Source organism: Galleria mellonella, unplaced genomic scaffold (genome assembly GCF_026898425.1).
Source record: "Galleria mellonella isolate WM207_F2 unplaced genomic scaffold, CSIRO_AGI_GalMel_v1 utg176, whole genome shotgun sequence".
Taxonomy (NCBI): domain Eukaryota; kingdom Metazoa; phylum Arthropoda; class Insecta; order Lepidoptera; family Pyralidae; genus Galleria; species Galleria mellonella.
The window spans coordinates 239,363-262,142 of record NW_026442019.1 but is presented as its reverse complement, the minus strand read 5'-3'; the positions used below and the strand labels follow the sequence as shown (position 1 = coordinate 262,142).

General features: G+C 35.1%; 1 protein-coding gene across 1 annotated transcript in view; it reads left to right on the top strand.

The window, feature by feature from the left end:
• Positions 1-22,505, top strand: part of LOC116413173 (regulator of hypoxia-inducible factor 1-like) — a 41,002-nt gene extending 18,497 nt beyond the window's left edge. The window contains exons 7-13 of the mRNA XM_052893524.1: positions 5,892-6,058; positions 8,674-8,859; positions 13,980-14,159; positions 16,265-16,415; positions 16,761-16,941; positions 18,417-18,559; positions 19,013-22,505. Of these exons, the coding sequence (XP_052749484.1) occupies positions 5,892-6,058; positions 8,674-8,859; positions 13,980-14,159; positions 16,265-16,415; positions 16,761-16,941; positions 18,417-18,559; positions 19,013-19,219 (1,215 nt within the window). The 3' untranslated portion in view covers positions 19,220-22,505. The remainder of the gene's footprint in view (positions 1-5,891; positions 6,059-8,673; positions 8,860-13,979; positions 14,160-16,264; positions 16,416-16,760; positions 16,942-18,416; positions 18,560-19,012) is intronic.
• The last annotated feature ends 275 nt before the right edge of the window (positions 22,506-22,780 follow it).

Here is a 22,780-nt window from a genome sequence, read left to right as displayed (position 1 = left end):
TTTGAATATTTAATAGCAACCCAAAATGTAGTCAAATATTAAAAACTAGCGACCCGACCCGGTTTCGCACAGATGCAATGCTGATATTAAATAGCGTCCCCGGCCCCCAATTATATTACGACATCACATTAGAAACCTTTAAAATTATCAATGTTTCTCTACAATATTATGCATGTTTTATACATATAAACCTCTTCAATCATTCTATCTATAAAAAAAATATCAAAATCCGTTGCGTAGTTTTACAGATCTAAGCATACATAGGGACAGACAAACGGTAAACGACTTTGTTTTATACTATGTAGTGATGATGACCAAATTCTTGGTATAGACTGGATTCAAATAGGACCTTTGGGATCTATAAATCTAGGTAACCAGTAAACTGTGTCGTAATCTGTGATTTCTACATTATGCACTATGCGATTTAATAGTATTTAGGGCGAGACGGCGTATTTGCAATATTAAAGGCTTTACACAATCGAACACAATTACCTTAATTGTTAGAAATATATTTAAACATAATTATCATTTTTTATTTATTTATTTATATGTTTTTTTTTACGTTCCTGTGAGCCCAGCACATAGGAGGTATAGGTGACATAGGTAAGGATGAAAAGATAGTGTATACCGACAGCGCAAACGAGGTTACCACTTCATAATCACCCATTAAAAAAAAAGTATATGTATTAACAAAAATATATTTAACTATATTTATGACTTGATTAATTCTCACACCATAATCTTTCTTACTCTGTAACTAGATGGCGCTGTCCAAAATTTTCCTTGCGAACGTGTTTCATTTCATGTTGACATTGTTTAAAGTCCTTCTATAATATTTTTTTAATTTCTAAAACGTACGTCAATAGTATAAACACATTACAACTACAGTGATATTAAAATTTGCAATAAACTATACGAATATAAAACAAATTTCACAGCGTACAGGTTTCATTTCATGTTGACATTATTTAAAGTACTTCTATAATTTATTTGTTTATTTCGAAAACGTAGATCAACAGTATAAACACATTACAACTACAGTGATATTAAAATTTGCAATAAACTATACGAATATAAAACAAATTTCACAGCGTACGGGTTTCATTTCATGTTGACATTATTTAAAGTACTTCTATAATTTATTTATTTATTTCGAAAACGTACGTCAACAGTATAAACACATTACAACTACAGTGTTATTAAAATTTGCATCAAAATATACGAATATATAAAAAAAAAATTAACTGCGAAATGTGTGCGTTTCGTAAACAAACGGGGCCATTGCCAGTGACCTTGTACGCAACTCGATTCGACCGTTAGACTTTTACTATAACATCATGTTCGGCCTCCGGAACGCGGTTGCATCACCAGAGGTTCCGAGATCGACTTCCGATATATGTATATTTGTACTATATATCTACTAGTGGTTATATGGGCCATTGGATTAGATTGGATTAGATTATTTATATATAGTTTCTTTGTATACATAGAGTAAATATTTGTAATTTATTTATTTAATTTTATTTTATTAATATAATCAGTATCATTCATTTAATATTATCTGTTATTTGTATTATCTATATATATATATATATATATATATATATATATATATATATATATATATATATATATATATATATATATATATATATATATATATATATATATATATATATATATATATATATATATATATATATATATATATATATATATGAATGTTTGTTTCTCTTTTACACAAAAACTGTTAAACGGTATTGAGTGAAATTTGGTAAATGAGTAACTTATACCCTAACATGTAACTATGGCAACCGCTTACCATCAGGGGAGCCATATGTTTGTTTGCTACCTCAATTTATTTGACATGTGGTAGAATAAACCACACCTTTCCCATGGGTGTCGTAAGAGGTTACTGAAAAAAACTTAATGATCGATGAATGGGCAACAGCGTCAATCTTACAATATCAACAAAGCCATAACTGCGGTTGCCAACCCGCCTACCAAGCATGGCGACTACGGGCAAAACCCTCCCTTATAGGGGAGACCTATGTTCAGCAGTAGACAGTTAACGGCTTATGTGGTATCGTGCGGTTGTTATTAAGGATTATGTATTACATTGTGCCAAAATTAAATTAATAATAAACATGTTTATAAATAAATTAGACAGTCCTCTCGTGAGAATGCTTGCCTGGAGGACTAGAACATTATCTGTTAACCCTGTTTAAAGCTTTTTGTCAGGTATTCTACACGAGTAGCTTGTGAGTCAACTACGAGGTTTGTCCGGAAAGTACGTATAAAAGTTTTTTAAAAATTTTATTTTACAATTATTCAGGTAAATCAATTTTATCCCCTTCAAAGTACTCCCCCTGTGACATAATGCACTTGTGCCAACGCCGTTTCCACTGTGAGAAGGCTCCTTGAAAGTCCTCTGGTTGTAGGTTTCTCAGCTGCCCCGTCGTAGCTTTTTTTATCTCATTTATGTCCCCCAAATGCCGCCCCCGAAGTACCAATTTGGTTTTTGGGAACAAGAAGAAGTCACACGGGGCCAAATCCGGCGAATAGGGGGTGTTCGGTCACCGTAATGGAATTTTTACTCAAAAACTCACGGACAACAAGAGAGGTGTGGGCAGGGGCATTGTCGTGGTGAAGAATCCAACGCCCCTCTCGCGCCAATTCTGGACGAACTCGTGCCACACGACTGTCTGACCGTTAAACGACGGTCCCCATTAACACAAGTTCGAATTCTTTCCACGTTTTCGTCGGAATGTGAAGTGGAAGGACGTCCTGAACGTGGGTCATCTTGAACGCTTTCTCGGCCCTCTCTGAATCTTTTTAGCCACTTGTGGACGGTTGGTTCCTTCACAGCATCATCCCCATAAACTGTTCTGAGATCGGCAAAAATTTCACGGCCATTCTTGCCGAGTTTCGAGAGAAACTTGATTACGACGCGCTGCTCTTCAACGGAAGCGGGCTCCATGCCGACGGGGTTTCGTTAAGAGGTAACTTCACAGATGGCGTGACAAGCCAGTTCGCACCGCACGGCGGTCAGACCAGAACTGAAGCATTGTTAGGGACATAAGGAAGGGGTTCTGCGCTTACCTGGCCTCCCCACTCCTCTTTCTCGCATTCCAGAACACTTTTATACGAACTTTCCGGACAGACCTCGTATAATAAAAAACTTACAATGCTCTTCGAGTCCAATAGAATAATGCCTTCAGGGCACTGTTGGGGCTACCCCGTCACTGTAGTGCGTCATACATGTTTGCACGAAAGCGTACAGATGATTTTTACGCAATACGACGCAAACAAATTGTTTCGCTGTTGGGTAAGGTGCGTGTTAGCTCAAACAGTGTTCTGAAGACAATTGCTGATAAAATGGACTGTCCCATCCTAAAATATTGAGTGGGACAGGTTTTTCTTTTTTTTTTTTTGGTGAATGAAAATGGAATGGTAACCCCGCCTGCGCTAATGGGATACGCTGGCGGAGCACCAGTGAAGGGTGATCGATGATAATGAAAACAGACCAATTAGCCTATCATGATGAATTCATCAGGAATTAACCATGATAGTTTCCAGGGGGAACCACGAGGAGGTCGACCTGGTTGGGTATATTGTTAGTAATGGGATTTTTAGTCTCCATTACTAACAATCCCTTTCCCCTCCGGGTGGGACAGGTTATCAATGCAAGAGATATCATGACCGCTCATTTACTAAAATATGTTAAGTAAATTTATAACTAACAAAATGGGCCTTATGTTGTCTAAATAAATAATAATGATTATTAATTATTATAATTAGTGATTAAGTATTAACACACTTTTTAAATACACGTGCTAACAAAAATGGATCCCAGTAGTCTAAAATAAATTAAATTAAATTAAAATTGACAATTGAACAGTCGCGTATACAAAAAGAAAAAAGTTAAAACAGGTAAAATCACACTCCGCCGCCGAGATTTGGTAAATAGGCAAAGTTATCCAGGACTAAAACTTCGCCACTGTTACACCGTAAAATACGAACTCAATAATATCAAATTTACATTCCACTAATCAGTATTCAAGGACTAATTAAAATTCAGTGCTTTTGTCCAACATCCCCAATTTGGCAAAAACGATAAAATCACAGTGTTCATTATTCACTCTCGACTTATCGGCGTTTTGAATTTATTATGGGAAATTTAAATTTTAACATAGTATATATTTAGTATATTTATTTCTGTCCATTCAATATTAATTATACAGTACTATCATACCTACTTGTACAACAATTAGTCCATTACCTTAAGGTTGTCTTGAAAAGATTGCTCTCAGCAACAAGACCGCCTTACGGTACTTATACAATTGTATCGTTGTGTTTGTAAATTGTCTTGCTTATTTCCTATATTGTATGATGCAAATAAAGTATACTCATTCATTCATTCATTAATTAGATTTACTTCTGGAAATTTCTCTGATTTTTATGTTACTTATATGTCTATGTAAATATTTTGTGTCATCAAAAAAAACCCCTGAATTAATAAAATAAATTCAATTCGACAACCCTAATTCTATCCGAGGTCAATTAGAACGAAATATTCTAAATGCTTCATAGTACTTTAATGTTAATTGTTCAACGCTCAGTGTAAATAGGTACGCAAACCCGCATAATTCGACACTGATGAAAAGTGTCGTGACCTATCGTGTCATTGACCCCGCCACCACAATTCGTGGTTTCTTTATTAAAGTTCCTAAAACTCTTGTAACTGAGTAATAGATTTAATTGAAATACAATGTTTGTAATTATTTTAAACAGAATTTCTTATTATTGGTAAATAACTAAAATAAATGATTCCCACTATTATATAACATCATCATCATCATCATCCATTATCTGTCCACTGCTGAACATAGGCCTCCCCCATACCAGAGGGAGACTTTGTACAAAAGTCGATTGCTTGGGTACTCCTGTCCCACTCATGTTTCAACCGTAAAGCAGTTGTGTTTGCATGGCTGTGTTTCGGTTTGAAGGGTGGGATATGGCGTGAATTTACAGGGTACAGAGGAATAATACCTGAGTCCTCAGGAATGGCAACACATGGGGGGTATCATGGGCGAAACAGTATACTCTGTTATGTCCATGGTACTGCTCATGTCTATAGGCGACGGTTACCACTTTCCATCAGGTGGGCCGTCAACTTGTTTGGCATTGTAAGTAGTATAAAAAAAATACACTGCCATAAGGAACGATCGCTATTCAAAAACCTTCTTCCCCATCGGTTGTCGGTTCTTCGACCTATGTGACCAATCAATTGCTACTTCAGCTTGCTTATCCTTCAGTCTATGTCGGTTACTTTGATTCTTTTGCGGATATCCTCGTTTCAGATGCACGCACGCACGCAGATCAGCACGCAAAGAAACTCCGAATATAGCCTTCTCTATAGCTCGCTTAGTAACTTGAAGCTTTTGCATACGGGCAATCGTGTAGGACCATGTTTCGGTTCCATAGGTCGTCACTTACCAGTGATTACATAATTTAGTACTTAATTAATAAGTACGTGTTACCATATGTACGTAATAAACGTAGTATAAGATATATATATCTTAAAACTATTATAGTATTATGTTTAGTACACATAACCAATTACAGATTTAAAATTGACAACAATTATATCAATTTTTCTTAATGGTCGAGGAATGGGCAACAGCGTCCCTTTTAAAACATCTTCAAAGCCTTACTGCAGTTACCGATCCACCTGCCAAACGAGGTAACTACTGGCACAACCCCCCAAGGGGGAGGCTTATATTCGACAGCTGGCATGATGGAGATTTAAAAAAATATATCTACTAATAATGACTTTATTCGATAATCAGCTAACTACTGATTCTAAATGCTGATTCTTTCTCTTACAGTCCTACGACGACTTCTTCAAAGCTCTCCTGTTCAATGCCCGTGTGATAGTCCAGATCTTCTTCGTAATGGGTGGATTCCTCATGGCGTACAAGATGTTCGTGTACGCTGAAACACATCCATTTACATTGAAGACTGTTCCTATGGCTCTAATTAACAGATGGGTCAGGTAAGAATTCTTAATTATCCTCAAAACAATAGCTAAGTTTTCTGTGAAAGTCTGTAAAGTGTATGTGTGAGAATGACTCCCAGACGTGCTTTTTTCGTGAAATATCTGAATACCTAGACTTAGCATCTTCTTCTTCGGGAGTCCCAAGTATTACGGGTATAACATGGTGTTTGACGTTTGGGTGACGTAAGAGGTGACTAAGGAAACTTAATGGCCGAGGGATCGGCAGCAGCATCCCTTTTAAAACATCTCAGCACAACCACTTCTTGGAATCAACTTCCAACAACAGTATTTCCGAACCGATACAACAACATAACTCTCAAAAAAAGAGCATATTCCTTTTTAAAAGGCCGGCAGCACACCTGCAATGCCGTTAGTGTTGTGGGTGATTATGGGCGGCGGTAGTCACTTACCATCGGGTGAGCCGCATGCTCGTTTGCCCTCTGTGTTGTAGAAAAGAATCTCCAAAATCTAACTGCGGTTGCCTGCTGCCTGCCGAGCATGGCAACTACTGACAAATCCCCCCTCCCCGAAGTAGAGGCTTGTGGCGTATATATATTGTATATATAACAAACCTTTATATATAACTAAACCTTTTGAGTTTCTGTAGAAAAATAAATAATGAATAACAGAGCGCATGCGAGGTTGCGCGCGCAAAATAAATTGAAAATTGTCATTCTTTTTAAATATGTAGACGTTTAAACATTGGATTAAATATTGAATATTTTACTTACTTATTTCCCATAGGCCTATGTCCAGCAGTGGACAATTAACGGCTGATATGATGATGATAAACATAATATTATAAATGTATTTTGGAGCTTCGTAATCACAAATGCACCGAGATTATTATCTCTAAATGAATAAACTTGACATCAAGGACATTCGCAGATGTTGTTAGAAGGCAATTTATTATAAAATTGTCTAGGATTCCATTAATTTTTAATGTAATAAATTACATATGGGCTTCAATTACAATAATGACTGTGGAGGTAATAGAGTAATCGAGAAATAACAATTTATAAGTCTAGTAATTGAAGTTAAAAGATATTTAAATTCACACTGGCTTCTTCCTACTAACATTATAAATTTGTAATGTAATAAAATAAAATTTATATACATATATAAATAGATATAATGTTGCATTTGTCAAGTTTACAAGATGTCCAAGCCACGTCAAGTATACTCTGTTATGTCCATGATACTGCTTATGTCTATAGGCGACGGTTACCACTTTCCATCAGGTGGGCCGTCAGCCTGTTTGCCATTCTAAGTTGTATAAATAAAAAACATCATGGGGGGAGGAAGGAACTGTTAGTAATGAGGACTACTAGTCCCATTGCAAGCAATATACCTTATTAGATCGACCTCCACGCGGTCCCCTCTGGAAACTATCGTGCTGATTTCCAGGTGCAATTATCACGATGGACTAACTGACCTGCTTTTTCATTCTTGTCTATCATTCCTCACTGGTGCCCCGCCAGTGTACACCGTTAGCGTAGGCAGGGTTACCATTTCATTGTCATCCATTAAAAAAAGTTGTTCACCGAATTTACATATATTAATTTAATTTTTAACAACATATTGCATTTTTTTTTGATGGGTGAAAATGGTATGGTATGGCCTGCGCTAACGGTATACGCTGGCAGAGCACCAGTGAAGGGTGATAGATGAGAATGAAAACAGGCCAGTTAGCCCATCATGATGAATTCATCAGGAATTAACCATGATATTTTCCAGGGAGAACCGCGAGAAGGTCGACCTGGTTGGCTATATTGCTAGCAATGGGATTCTCAGTCTCCATCACTAACAATCCCAACTTATTGCATTGTACTGTATGTTTGTATTGATGTGTATTTTTTATTATTGAATTACTTTTAAATGGCTGATTTTAAAGAGTTACACTACACAAACGAGGTACTTTATATTTACACACAAAGTCGCGGGAAATAGTTAGGTATGCTATAAAATTCTTTTAACATATAAACTCTCGCTAATTGGTCTCTTAGACCCAAAGACCTTTCAGACCAAAAGAACTCTGCAAATTTATTTTTAAGCGTCTTTCAATGAAGAAGCCAGAATTTTTGTTTTTCTTTTTTTTTGCCACTATATTTTTATAACTACTTACTTCAGCAATTTTTAACTGGTTTTTTACAATATTACAATTTATAGGGTTTATTTCCATGTCATATTAATTTTAATTTTAATTGAATCTAATATATTATTTCTCTTTCTAAATTTTTGAATTTAGCTTGCATTATTCACGTAAGGTAACCCGGCATAGAATAGGCCACCGCTTCCTTTCCCGTGGGTGTCGTAAAAGGCAACTAAGGGAGGGCAAGGAATGGGCAGCAGCGTCCCTCTTAAAACACCTTCAAAGCCTAACTGCGGTTGCCAATCCGCCTGCTAAACGTGGCAACTACTAGCAATTCCCCCTCCCCCCTCCCCCAAGGGGGAGGCTTATGTTCAGCAGTGAACAGTTTAAGGCTGATATGTTAATAATGATGATGATAAGGTATTTAAGAAACTGTGTGTGTGTATGTGTGTGTGTGTGTGTGTGTGTGTGTGTGTGTGTGTGTGTGTGTGTGTATTCAAATACTCTGTTTATATTTCAGATTAATTCCCGCTGTGCTAGTAGTGATGGGACTTGCTATGACCTGGGTACCACATATGGGCTCCGGGCCCATGTGGGACGCCGTGGTCAAGCGTGAGCGCGACATGTGTAGAAGCAATTGGTGGCAGTTGGTTATATTGATGCCAAATTTGTTCCCGTTCGAGCATTTGTGTCTACCGCAGGCTTGGTGAGTAAAGAGCGTACTTTTCTTTTTGTCTTTCATTAACTGACTCCAAAAACTGTGCGTGAAAAGACTCGTATAAATTTGGAAAGAAATTCGCACCTAGCAAACCCGGTCTCTTTTTAAATGGCTGATAAAGAAATTATAACCCCGCCTGAGCCAACAGTATACGCACCAGTGAGGGATGATAGAAGACGATGAAAGCAGGTCAATTAGCCCATCATGATGAATTCCACTAGAATTAACCACGAGGGGGAACTGCGTGGAGGTCAACTTGATAGGGTGTATTGCTAGCAATGGGTCAGTTCGAACCCATTACGTCACAATCTCTTTCCCCTGGCAAACCAGATTAGGGCATTCCAAACATAAAATTCCTTAGTTCGTGTACCATTTACGTAATCAATGTGTAGATATTTGATGATTACGAACCTATCACAGGTGTAAATGTGTGTGTGTGTGTGTATGTGTATATTTAAACAACCACAGCACACAAACCTTGGTTTCGTTTATAATGATTATTTGAATAGCCCACTACGATGTCATCTTAATTTTTGCAATAAGTTTCGAAAGATCTCGTGCATGGCCACATTGTCATAACGACGTTTGGTCAAACAGACGGGGGAATTGAGGACATTTCGTCTTATTTCAGTGCTTTATTCGTTTGTTTTTTAACTAACTTCAAATGAAAAGAAGGTTCTCGATACGTTTGGAAATTTTTTTATGTTTGTTACCTCAGAATTTCAGTAATTTATAAACCGATGTGATAAATTTTTCTTTTTTTTAATCAAAATAACTGGTTTTTTTTTTTTATTTAAACTAAATCTATTATATTTTATTATTGCATAGAATTTTGCTAGAAAAATATTAACTCTGTCGCTGTCTGTACATGGAAGATATATAAGAAAAACTATTATAGGAAAGCTTTATGAACGCAATTAAACCCAAAAGAATTATTTTTTAAATTTTTCTCTGTTTGTCTGTATGTATGTCTGATTTTCTGTACGTTTGTACGCCTTAATCTCAGAATTGGCTTAATAGATTTGATTGCGGTTTGCTCCACTTAACATTTAGTGTTTGTTTTATTTCAATCGAGTCATAAATCAAAAAGTTATACCAGTCTAAAAAAACATATATAAAATGCTATAAAATTACCGATTAGTTGAATGGACAGAAACTTTTTTTGTCATACATATTGATTTTCGATAATTCTATCTACTCCTGCGAAGTCGGGACAGGTCGTTAGTAAATAAATAAATTTAAACCATATAGTTTACTCGTTTATCGAAGATTGGTTTTTCCACGATTGAAGACGATCTTATGTGGTACCATATCCACTTATTCTTTTACAGTCTGGTTATAACGTATACATTCAAGAATCAAAGTCGAAGATATTAATGATCATCATCATCATCATCACCAGTTCATCCATTATCCGTCCACTGCTGGACATAGGCCCCCACCATAGACTGTCATAAAGAACGGTCCAGAGCCACCTGCATATACTGACTCCCTGCAATGCATTTGAGGTCGTCACTCCTCGAATATTAATGATCACTTTAGTTGAAAAGGATGATCAAAGGCCAATGACCTCCTTACAACGTATTCCATCATGAACCTACAATTTCACAGCTATTGCAGGCAATGATTGCAGTAGCAATATTTCTGTGTACGTGCAAATGTATAGGGTTGTCACTCGCTATAAATGCAAATTTATTTTAGAACTTTTAATATTTTATATATTCTCAAACCCAGCTCAATTACACTTTCTAAACCGATTTACGGTGGCAGTGAACTATCAAAAACTCTAGAATAAAACTTATTAAACTTTAAAAATATTTCGGTTTCTTAAGCATTAACGCAAACTTTAACTTTCGCTACATTTTGGATTTTAATATTGGCCAATGCAATGGAATTAACGAACGTTTATGGACTGGAGTAAAACAATACTTTAATTATTCAGTAGAGATTTTATTATACTATTAAGGTGGCAAACAAGCATACACCCACCTGATGGTAAGTGGTTACCGTAGCCTATGAACACCTGCAATACCAGAGGTATTACGCGCTCGTTGCCGACCCTGAAGAAACCTCTTTACCCCCCTTTTGAAGAACCCCATGCTGTAGTCTCTTGGGAAAACCTCGGCAGGGAGCTCATTCCACAACCTTATTTCGTAGGAAACATATCTGAAACCAACGCGACCATGTGTCATGAGGGTGAACTTATTGTATTAAATATATTTAAGATTTTTATATTATGTGAACTTGTTTCCCATTTCCCATACTTTTGTTCTATAATATATCGTATAATTTTATTATGTCTCATTAAATAAACAAATAAATAAATAAAATTTGTAATTAATATCTTATTAAGAAATTTAATTAAAAAAGAGTATATCAATTCCAATTGGCCATATGGTCCTGGCATAGAATGGACCACCCATTTCTTACCAATGGGTATATATATAAGAGGTGACTAAGGGAACTTAATTATTGAAGGATAGGCAACGGTGTCTCTCTTAAAACACCTCTAAAAGCCTGCTGTTGTCAATCTTCCTGCCAAGCGTGGCAATTACTAGCAACCCCCCCCCCCCTTCCCCCATGGAAGAGACCCATGTTCAAAAGTTCACATTTAACGGCCGATATGATCATGATATCAAATCCAGTGTATTTGTGTGAGCACACGTGTGTATGTGTGTGTGCGCTAGCACGTATTTTTTTATGCAACTTAGAATGGCAAACAATCAGATGGCCCACCTGATAGAAAGTGGTAACCGTCGCCTATAGACATGAGCAGTACCATGGACATAACAGCGTATACTGTTTCACCCATGATACCCCCCATGCGTTGCCATTCCTGAGGACTCAAGTGTTATTCCTCTGTACCCTGTAAATTCACTGCCATAGATCATCGGCTTCTGTCTCATATGAACTAAAAACATTTGTTAGTGACAGCCCTAACACTATCATTTATTGACACAAATGCGTTTCCTTTACCTTTAAAGTGCATATTTCTCAACAATAAACACTGTTAAATACCGAAGTTTAATTTTGTGTTACAAACAGAATGTACGAATATATAAGGGAGTGGTCCCGGCATAGAATAGGCCACCCCTACCTTTACCGTGGGTGTCGTAAGAGAAAACTAAGGCAGTGCCAGGGATGGGCAGCAGCGTCCCTCTTAAAACATCTTTAAACTACGGTCGCCAATCCGCTTGCTAATTATGGCAACTACTGGCAAAACCTTCCTAGGGAGAGACTTATATTTAGCACTGGAGAGTTAAAAGTTTAAATGATAATGATGGTATAGATAGATAGATAGATACCCTTTATTGTTTCCTCCAAAAGATTACAATAGTAAACTTATTATAAATATAAACAATTACAAGAAATAATCACAGTGAGAAAACAATGCGCGACCTTATCGCTAAGAGCGATCTTTTCCAAGCAACCTTTAGATGGAGAGGAGTAATTATAAACAATTTAGTGGGAGGCACGATGAAATATATATACTTTTATATATATATATATATATATATATATATATATATATATATATATATATATGTATATATATAAGTAAAACATACTTCATCATGCCAGTCATTATCCGTCCACTGCTGAACATAGGCCTCCCCTATAGACTGCCATTAAGAACGTTCCTGAGCCACCTGCATCCACTGACTCCCTGCAATGCATTTGAGGTCGTCACTCCATCTAATGGGGGGGTCGTTCAATACTCCAATTGCTCATACGGGGTACTCATGATTACAACCTTACTTAATGTTAGTTATATTGTAAAAATTAGTTTATATAATAACCTTTTAGAGCCTTAATGGATTGGCCAATCACTATGAAATGAGATACATACATGGGATGAAGAACAGTACACTCTATTTATATACCAGTCAGTAAAGGTATTGCGGTCGAACGAAGCCGCGGGTAAAAGCTAGTTGCAAATAAAAGTAAATAAATATACTTAAGTCTTGATGAGGTAGGTACAAATATTTATCGACTGTAGTGTTTGCGTAGTACCGGAACGGTCAGACAGACGACCTAACTACGACGACCTGTCGAAAAGATTTTGTTTTGACATCTATTTCTCTTATTAAGACCTCTCATATTAATCATATAATTATAATAATGTTTTTATACAACTTTGAATGGCAAACAAGCTGACGGCCCACCTGATAGAAAGTGGTAACCATCGCCTATAGACATGAGCAGTACCATGGACATAACAGAGTATACTGTTTCGCCCATGATACCCCCCATGCGTTGCCGTTCCTGAGGACTCGGGTATTATTCCTCTATTATATATTATAAATATATAACCCTCATATCATTTTTCTTAAATACCTTTCACCAGAGGGAGACTGTACAAAAATCATTTGCTCGGGCACCTCTGTACCATTTGTGTTTCTACCTTGAAGCAGTTGTGTTTGCATGGCTGTATTTCGGTTTGAAGGGTTGCTTGGCAGACGGGTTGGTAACCGCAGTTAGGCTTTAGGAATGTTTTAAGAGGGACGCTGCTGCTCATCCCTCGCCTTCCCTTAGTCGACTTTTACGACACCCACGGGAAAGGAAGGGATGGCCTATTCTATACCGGGGCCACACAGCATTATTTATAATGTAGGGTAGTTAAAAAACATGTCACCGTTTAACAGTATATAGACTATTGTAGTCTTTTCCAATAGACTTCAGAAGGAGGTACTAAATTCTGTTGTATTTATTTGTTTTTTTTTATACAATTTAGAATGGCAAACAAGCTGACGGCCCACCTGATGGAAAGTGGTAGCCGTCGCCTATAGACATGAGCAGCACCATGGACATAACAGAGTATACTGTTTCGCCCATGATACCCCCCATGCGTTGCCATTCCTGAGGACTCAGGTGTTATTCCTCTGTACCCAGTAAATTCACACCATATCCCACCCTTCAAACCGAAACACAGCCATGCAAACACAACTGCTTCACGGTTGAAACACGAATGGGATAGAGGTACCCAAGCAATCGACTTTTGTACAGTCTCCCTCTGGTTCATAAAGTTTACAAAACTAAATAACTGGTTTTATCAAAATAGAAGTTAGTTATTTTACGGATCAATATATGTATTCTGTTCTTTTCAGGTACCTTGGAACTGATACCCAACTGTTTCTCATCACCTTAGTGATGATGCTTATCATCTGGAGATGGCCTAAGAGCGGAGTTCCGGTGCTGAGCATTGTGCTGGTCGTCAGTTTGCTGATACCATTCTTGCAGAGCTATTTCATGGATTTACTGCCAATCAGGGTTGGCATCTTTCCGGAGTAAGTATTTTTTTTTTAAAAGAACCATAGTAAAGAAATATACGATTACACTCACGCTTGATGGCAAGAAAAAAAAAATATAAATGAATTTAAATTGTAAATGAATTTATACGACTAATTTAATCTTTTTTTTTTTCGTTCGTCATACATCCTATCACAAAAGTCCAAAGGAACAATATTTTAACATTTTTAATATTTCCAAACGGCATGTATTATGTAATTTTAACATCAAATTCGTGTTTCGTTTGGCTCCGAAATTTCGAAAAACATTTCGTGGTAGGCCCTCTGTTCCTTATAGAACAATAATCCAATCTGCTGTTTGGATGTCAGATTTAAATCTTGTCAATATATGATGAGGCCAATCCATTAACCAGCTCTCAGTCTCTGTCTGTAAATAATTTTATCATTTTTTTTTTATACAACTTAGAATGGCAAACAAGCTGACGGCCCACCTGATGGAAAGTGGTAACCGTCGCCTATAAACATGAGCAGTACCATGGACATAACAGAGTATACTGTTTCGCCCATGATACCCCCCATGCGTTGCCATTCCTGAGGACTCAGGTGTTATTCCTCTGTACCCAGTAACTTCACGCCATATCCCACCCTTCAAACCGAAACACGGCCATGCAAACACACCTGCTTCACGGTTGAAACACGAATATTTACTATTTTATACTAGCTCGCGATTTCGCCCACGTAACCAGGATACGAAATAGTCTGTATCTTTCTTCACTCCATGTTATTCGTGTATACAAAATGTCATGGTGATTGATTAAGCCTTTAAGGCTTTATGAAGTAACAAACAAACACACTTTCACATTCATAATATAAATAAACATTTTTTTTTTTCTTTTCTTTAATTCACTTTTTATGACAAAGTCGTTAGCATGGGTACTTCTGTCTTACTCATATTTCATGTCATTTGAAGTATATGACAGTAAAATTACAGGGTACGGAAGTGTAACACGTAATATAACACATTATCCTCAGAAATAACAATGTATAAGTGGTTGGCGTCACAGTATATTTTACGACGCCCATAATGGTGTTCAGCTAGACGATTACGATTCGTTTTTTTTTATGTTCCCAGTTGCATGAAAATAAAAATTCTAAAGTATACACTTTTATAAAATTCCAATGGCGCTGTGGTATCTCCAAATTTCGATATTAATTATAACAAAAATAAGAATATAAAAAAATAGTGCCTGACACCCCTAGTACCAGAGATATTCACCAGAGGGAGACTTTGTACAAAAGTCGATTGCTTGGGTACCTCTGTCCCATTCGTGTTTCTACCGTGCAGCAGTTGTGTTTGCATGGCTGTGTTTCAGTTAGAAGGGTGGGATATGACATGAATTTACAGGGTACAGAGGAATAACACCTGAGTCCTCAGGAATGGCAACGCATGGGGAGTATCATGGGCGAAACAGTATACTCTGTTATGTCCATGGTATTGCCCATGTCTATTAGGCGACTGTTACCACTATCCATCAAGTGGACCGTCAGCTTGTTTGCCATTCTAAGTTGTATAAAAAAAAAAGATATTCATAGACTGTATTTTTATGCAATTTTTTTATACAAATTAGAATGGCAAACAAGCTGACGGCCCACCTGATGGAAAGTGGTAGCCGTCGCCTATAGACATGAGCAGTACCACAAACGCACAATATGACTGTATTTCTCACCACAATAGTATAAAAAAGTTCGATTACAAATACCACTGGATATCTCTAAATGCGTGCACAATTTGATTAAACGCCCTCTATTTTTTAGTCGTTCATTTTAGTGTCTGATTGTGTATCTTGACCTTTTTTTACATCCATGAAACTGAGTAAACATGGGGGGAAGGGATCGTTAGTAATGGGGTCTAATGAACCCATTGCTAGCAATACACTATCAGGTCGACCTCCACGTGGTTCCCCCTGGAAACCATCGTGAACAATTCTTGTTGAATTCGTCACAATGGGCTAACTGACATGCGTCATCCTCATCTATCATCCTTCATTGGTGCCCCACCGGTGTATACCGATAGCGCGGGCGGGGTTACTATTCCATTATCACCCATTAAAAAAAAAAACTGAGTGAACATTTCAATTGTCCAGATCAATAAGGAACATTTTTGGATACAACGACACGTTCTACTACGCGTATGTATCAGCACAGGGCAACTGGACTGGCTACCACCTTGGCGTACTGACAGCGTACTTCTATCACAGGGCACAGACTGAGAAATGGAATTTGGCTGAATCCCGAGTAAGTTCATAATTATCTTACCTACATTGAGATATTTAAGCTATGCGCAAAATAAAATATATAGAACGTACGTATTGTGGGTACAAATCATTACAACAGGGGTGAAAGGGATTGTTAGTAATGAGGTCTAATTAAATTTACCAGAGGGAGACTTTGTATAAAAGTCGATTGCTTGGGTATCTCTGTCCCATGAGTGCAAAATTTAATAAAATGCGTTCTATATTCAACATTGTTTCTTTATTCTCTATGTGTGCATCTAGACTTTTTTATATCAATGACTATTTTACCCATCAATCGAATAATGAAATTCATTGATTGAATAAATTGTTACATAATCATTTTCAGCTTTATAAGCTGCTGACCCTAATATCAGTACCTGTAGCGCTGGGAACAGTGCTGATGGGTTGGGACCTCCATCACCGTATTGCTTCTACCTTTGAAGCGGCCGTGTTCAACGCTTTGAACCAAAACTTCTTCGCTTTGGCCATGTGCATTTTCATCGTTGGATGCTTCTACAGGTGTATCAGTAAGTAATTTTTTTTTATTTATTTATTTAAAGCAAACAAACAGCTAAAACAATACATAATTATATACTTAAATAGTAATTTGGCAGCCACTAGAATTTGCACAAAATAAAATATAAGTAAACGAAACACAAGATGAGACAATACTAAATTAAACGACGAACGATTAAATCAAATATAAAAAAAAAAAGTAAAAAAATAAACAAAATTAAACAAATATAAACAAAATTAAACAAATATAAACAAAATTAAACAAAAAAATACTATTGAAAACTACAGCAACATTGTCAATAATAATGCTCAGAAGTTAATAAAACATTTTTTTTAGAAAAAAATTTCAATATATCTTTCTTCTTTTCGCCTTTCTCTTATATAAATTTGGGGTCAACGTTAGTGTATTTGTTGTAAAATAAATCAACTTTATTTAAAAAGGCTTTATACACGCTCTTTAAAAATATTACTGTTTTATAATTCTACTGCCAAGAAATATCCGGCAAAAAACTTAGCAATTACTCTTTTCAAACCAGTTTTTTTTATATTTACTTGAAAAATATTAATACAGAATTAAAGTTAGACTAAAAAAGATGGCCGTGTGATCTCGGCAGAGAATGTACCTTCCCCGTAGGCTCCTATATATAAGAAAAAAAAAAAACATCACCAAAAACCTATCTGTGGTTGCCAACCCGCCTGGCAAACGTAGCAAATATTGGCAAGACCCTCCTAGAGAGATAATGTTAACACATATGATGATAAATGAAGATTGAGGGATAGACTTTTTATTGTTTCCTCCAAAAAATTACAAAGTAAACGATTGACTAGACTCAAACTGTCCATACAATTCTGTGTTTCTTTACGTGAAGCAGTTGTGTTTTACATGGCTGTGTTTCCACACACGATTCTGAAATAGCAGTGCTTGAATAGATATTGAAGCTGCCAGTGAATTACAGGTACAGAGGAATAACATCATGAGTTCTCAGAATGACAACCCATGGGGGTATCATGGACATAAACAGTATTTTGAAGTCTCTGTGCTATTTATGTTTAAAAACGACGGTCGCCACTTTCTATCAGGTGGACCGTCAGCTTATTTGCCATTCTGAATCATAATCTACCTACCCTTAAATCAATTTTTGTTTGGAATCGGCGTAAAATATTTCATTTCATTTAATTATTTTGTGATACATAGGTAACAGTACATAACAATGGATGGTAAAACAAGATAAGTCCTCTATGAACAACCCTATCTACCGAGTTACATAAAAATATATATATATATATATATATATATATATATATATATATATATATATATATATATATATATATAAAACCAAAAATCTTCTTTTTTTCTTCATTCACAGTCATTTTTGCATTCACTCCCATTCAAGCCATAATTATCTTTCACACAGTCTATCCATGTTTTTTGCTATTCCAAATATCATTGAAAAATATAAGCATTTTTATTTTGTTTCTACAGAAGTCTACGTGGGTGCTACTGAATGGGGCCCCTTACAGCCCCTCGGTAGGCTGTCATACTGCGCTATGTTGCTCCACGCCACCGTCTTGAGAACTTATGGTGGTCAGATGAGGAGATCTTTCTACGCTACAGACTATACAGCTGTAAGTATAAGTTTTTTTTTTTTTTGTAAATACATATGATGCTATTTCGTCCACAAGCTATTTTTTTTTTTTTTGTGACCATATTATATGATTATATTGCCGATTCTAGACAGATTTATTCCTTTTTCAATTGAAAGGGTCTAATTTCATTTTAACCCCAAAAATATTCTAGCGTTCATTTTCTGGCGATTGAAAGAAAAACTTCTTATAGATACGAGATTTGGCGTTCTTTTTTTAAATTTTTTGTCAATTTATTGTCAACAACACATTGTTTATGGCTGTGCATCCATGAGGTGCGTGCATGTGTGCGTTCGTGGGTCAGTAATTAAATATGTGTGCACGCGTGCGCGTACACGTGCGTGTACGTGAACGTGCGTGTACGTGTATGTGTGTGTGTTCGCTTATATAGAGCAAAATTACTCACTCACATTCTTTTCTAATTTTTTCATTCAGATTATGCTGTTCGCTGGAATCGTGTGCACGACATACCTGTGCGCTCTTCCCCTCTACCTACTTGTCGAGGCTCCAGCTTGCCAACTGCAAAAACTCCTTCTAGGACCGAAGAGAAGACCTAGGAAGGACCAGGATGATATCAATGCCAATCAAGTCAAACCTGGTATATCCACAGTTTCTGTTTCTACAGTTTCCACTCATATCTAATTTGTAATCAGTATTAGAAGTACAGATAAATCTATGACCAGCAGTGGGATATTAATGCATTGACGTAATCATCACAAAGTGGTTTCATTATAACTCATCCAAACTAGTTAAAAGGAATTTGATTGTAGATACGTTTACGCTGTTGCGCGCATGAGATAGAACGAGACAGCATACACAGGGTCTCATTATCGACAACATTTGCTGAAAAGAACATAAAGTAGTCCAAGGGCTAGTGTTTCTTATGTAATACTGATTATAGTAGGTATATTTTAATAGAAGTTAACAAAAATATAAACAAACAAATAATTGACCAGAGCAAAAGACAGATTATTAATTTTTGAATATTGATTAATTAATTGAATACGCTGATTCTTTTTTAATTTCATTTAGAAAGGCTTTCTAAACTTCTTTTTTAGTTTTAACAAAACTTCATTATTTTTTTTTATTAAATTATATTTAAACAAACTATTGTGTTATTTAAAACACAAATTAATATATATCTTGGTTCTTGTTACCATATTTGATAACCATTTTAATATGTATTTTTTTTTAATAATTAGATGCTTAAAAACAAAGAATATATTACTGACAAAAATGGTCATTTAAGACAAATCTTTTTTTAACCGACTTAAAAAAATAAGGGGCTTTCAATTCGGTTGTATTTTTTCTTATGTTTGTTACCTCGTAATTCCGTCAGTTCTAAACTGATTTTGGAATTTCTTTTTTATCTCAAGGGGTATACTTACAGATTATATGATTATTTGCGGACTTTTCACAACAGATAACAACCTTCCGAACCGTGCAGTAGATAAAAAAAATGACGTTTTAAAAGTGCTTGTAAAAAAGTATATTTGAATAAATAACATTTGAATTTGAATTAGTCCCATAAAGTTTCATCAAAATCGGTCCAATAGTTTATTGTTAGACCAAAATGACTTGTTTTGTCACAATTGAAATTGATCGATCCTTTTTTTGGGACACAGTCTTTAATTATTATCCTAACATTTTACAGATTACGTACATACTTTGTTATGTCAATGAACAAACATACTGAGATTGTTGAATAAATATAACAAAAACGTATTGGTCTAATACATAATATTTGCACTTTTATGACATAATTAAATTTTTGTCGTTTACACATATTCGAGAATGTATGCAGTAAGTCATATTTTGTCATTCGATGCGGAGACTACTCTCAGAATCGAACCTTATTTAAATAACATTAGGTTCAATATTGAGAGGCCACTCCTCTAAATCCTATCTCTAAAAATTTCAATTCAATATCACAGCACAAACATTATAAGAACTAATATAAAGTAATTTAGATTTAAGTAAAAATTGTTATAATTTTAATTAATGTTGGTCCATAAAACAGTAATTTCGTGAAATTAACAAATTAAAATGTGAGGTTAAGAAATAAATTTAGACTTTGTACAAAAGTCGATTGCTTGGGCACCTCTGTCCTATTCGTGTTTCTACCGTGAAACAGTTGTGTTTGCATGGCTGTGTTTCGGTTTGAAGGGTGGGATGTGGCGTGAATTTACAGGGTACAGAGGAATAACATCTGAGTCCTCAGGAATGGCAACGCATAAGCGTATCATGATATTTTTGGTATTTTTTTTTCTATTTTCTCAAATATGACATGCTATTAACATACCACTATTGGACATCTTCCTCTCTCAATTAAAAGAGAAGGATTAAGCTATTATTACTGGTTACCAAGCTTAGTATAGTTTATTATCGCGGCTTCCTTCACTTCCCTTGTTCTTCGAAAGACATTGTTTTACTTATCGCCTCTTAAAATATTAAACAAAAGGATGAGAAGGATTTTACGTTACATACAAAAGATTTCTTTTTTTGTTATATTAAATATTATGAACCTGCTTTTAATGGCAATCAAGCATACGGCTCGCCTGATAAGCGGCCGTTATTGGTGACCGTTGGCAACACAAGACGTAATTATCTCGCGAATTGCCAGATCTCGTGGCGTGAGGATCTAGAATTATTATGGACTCCAACCTTTATATTCCGTAGTAACATAATATTAAATCAGATACACGAGAATTTTATTTTTCTAAAATAAAAAAAAAATACTGATGATTTTAAAACTTAATGATATTAAAAAATACCTACTCACAAAGCGTAGCTTTAAAAACCAATACTCAGAGTTTATGTACCTTATTATTTCTTGAAAGACGTGATAGAAAATACGATATATTTTATAATAAAATATATTTACAAGATGCATTCAAATAGCGAAGATATTAATAAATTGAAATTTCATTTTACCTCGAATTATCTGCTTCAATAAATAAAATTAACAAATTTTAGGAACGTGAATAAAGTCAAATAGTTTTTTAATCAGAATAGACTAATTTTGCCACGATTGTAGCAGATTTTTTTTTCGTGTAGCAAAAAAATAGGAACAAATTCTTTATGATGGGAATTTATTATGATGATTTATAATAGAGTTAAAAATATTAAAGCCTTTTACGCTGTGTAAGTAAAAATAAATAAATATTAGTTTATTATTAGCAAACTGCCCGTCTGGATTGGTTCAGGGTTTTATTTCAAGCTTTCTCTTAATTGCATTTATGTAAAGTGCTTTATTCTTTTAAATAACTATTACTATATCCTGGAGACAAGGAGTGATAACACAGTATATTCTTAAATGTTTATATGTTTAAATGTATCATTTAACTTTATAGGTAAGTAGATAATAAATACGTTTCATACATTCATGTAAGTACCTATAGATAGCTCACTCACGATCCGACTCGAAGGACCAAATAAGATCCGACTTGAAGGACCAAAACAATACTGAGTCTATGTACCTTATACTGGAATATAAATTAATAATGCATTGAATGGAATTAAAATATCAATTTATTGCTTTAATTATTATTTAATTTTATATTAAAATTTTATTTGAAACGCTTACTGACAATAAATAAGTTTCCCAATCATACGAATATATACTTTTATTTATACTTATGCCAGAGCTTTTAAGACGAAGCAGAGAAAAATATTAACGTAAATGTAAGTAAATAGATGGATATATAAATAGCATTCAATCTCTTTTAAGTATCGAACCAAGAAGAGCTTGTAATATATTAGACAATTTTTATATATACTTGTTTTTGTAAATACATATAAAATGCTCGGACCAATACAAACAATACAGAATGTTTGTACAGTGCAAGATTCGAATCGTCCGAAAGTGAAACGATGTGTACAGTCAAATATCAAGATTGTCATATATTTGTATATATATATATATATATATATATATATATATATATATATATATATATATATATATATATATATTATATTTCATATATATATATATATGTAGTTATTTCTCCGTATATATATATATATATATATATATATATATATATATATAGGTACAACTTCCACTATTATATGAATTTTATTATAATGAATTGAAATTACTTTTGCTTTTAGTGTACTTCATGAGATCTATTGCTGTAAATATATCGTAATTTACTTTATTGACTTTGTATACACATTTTTATGGACAATGTAAATATG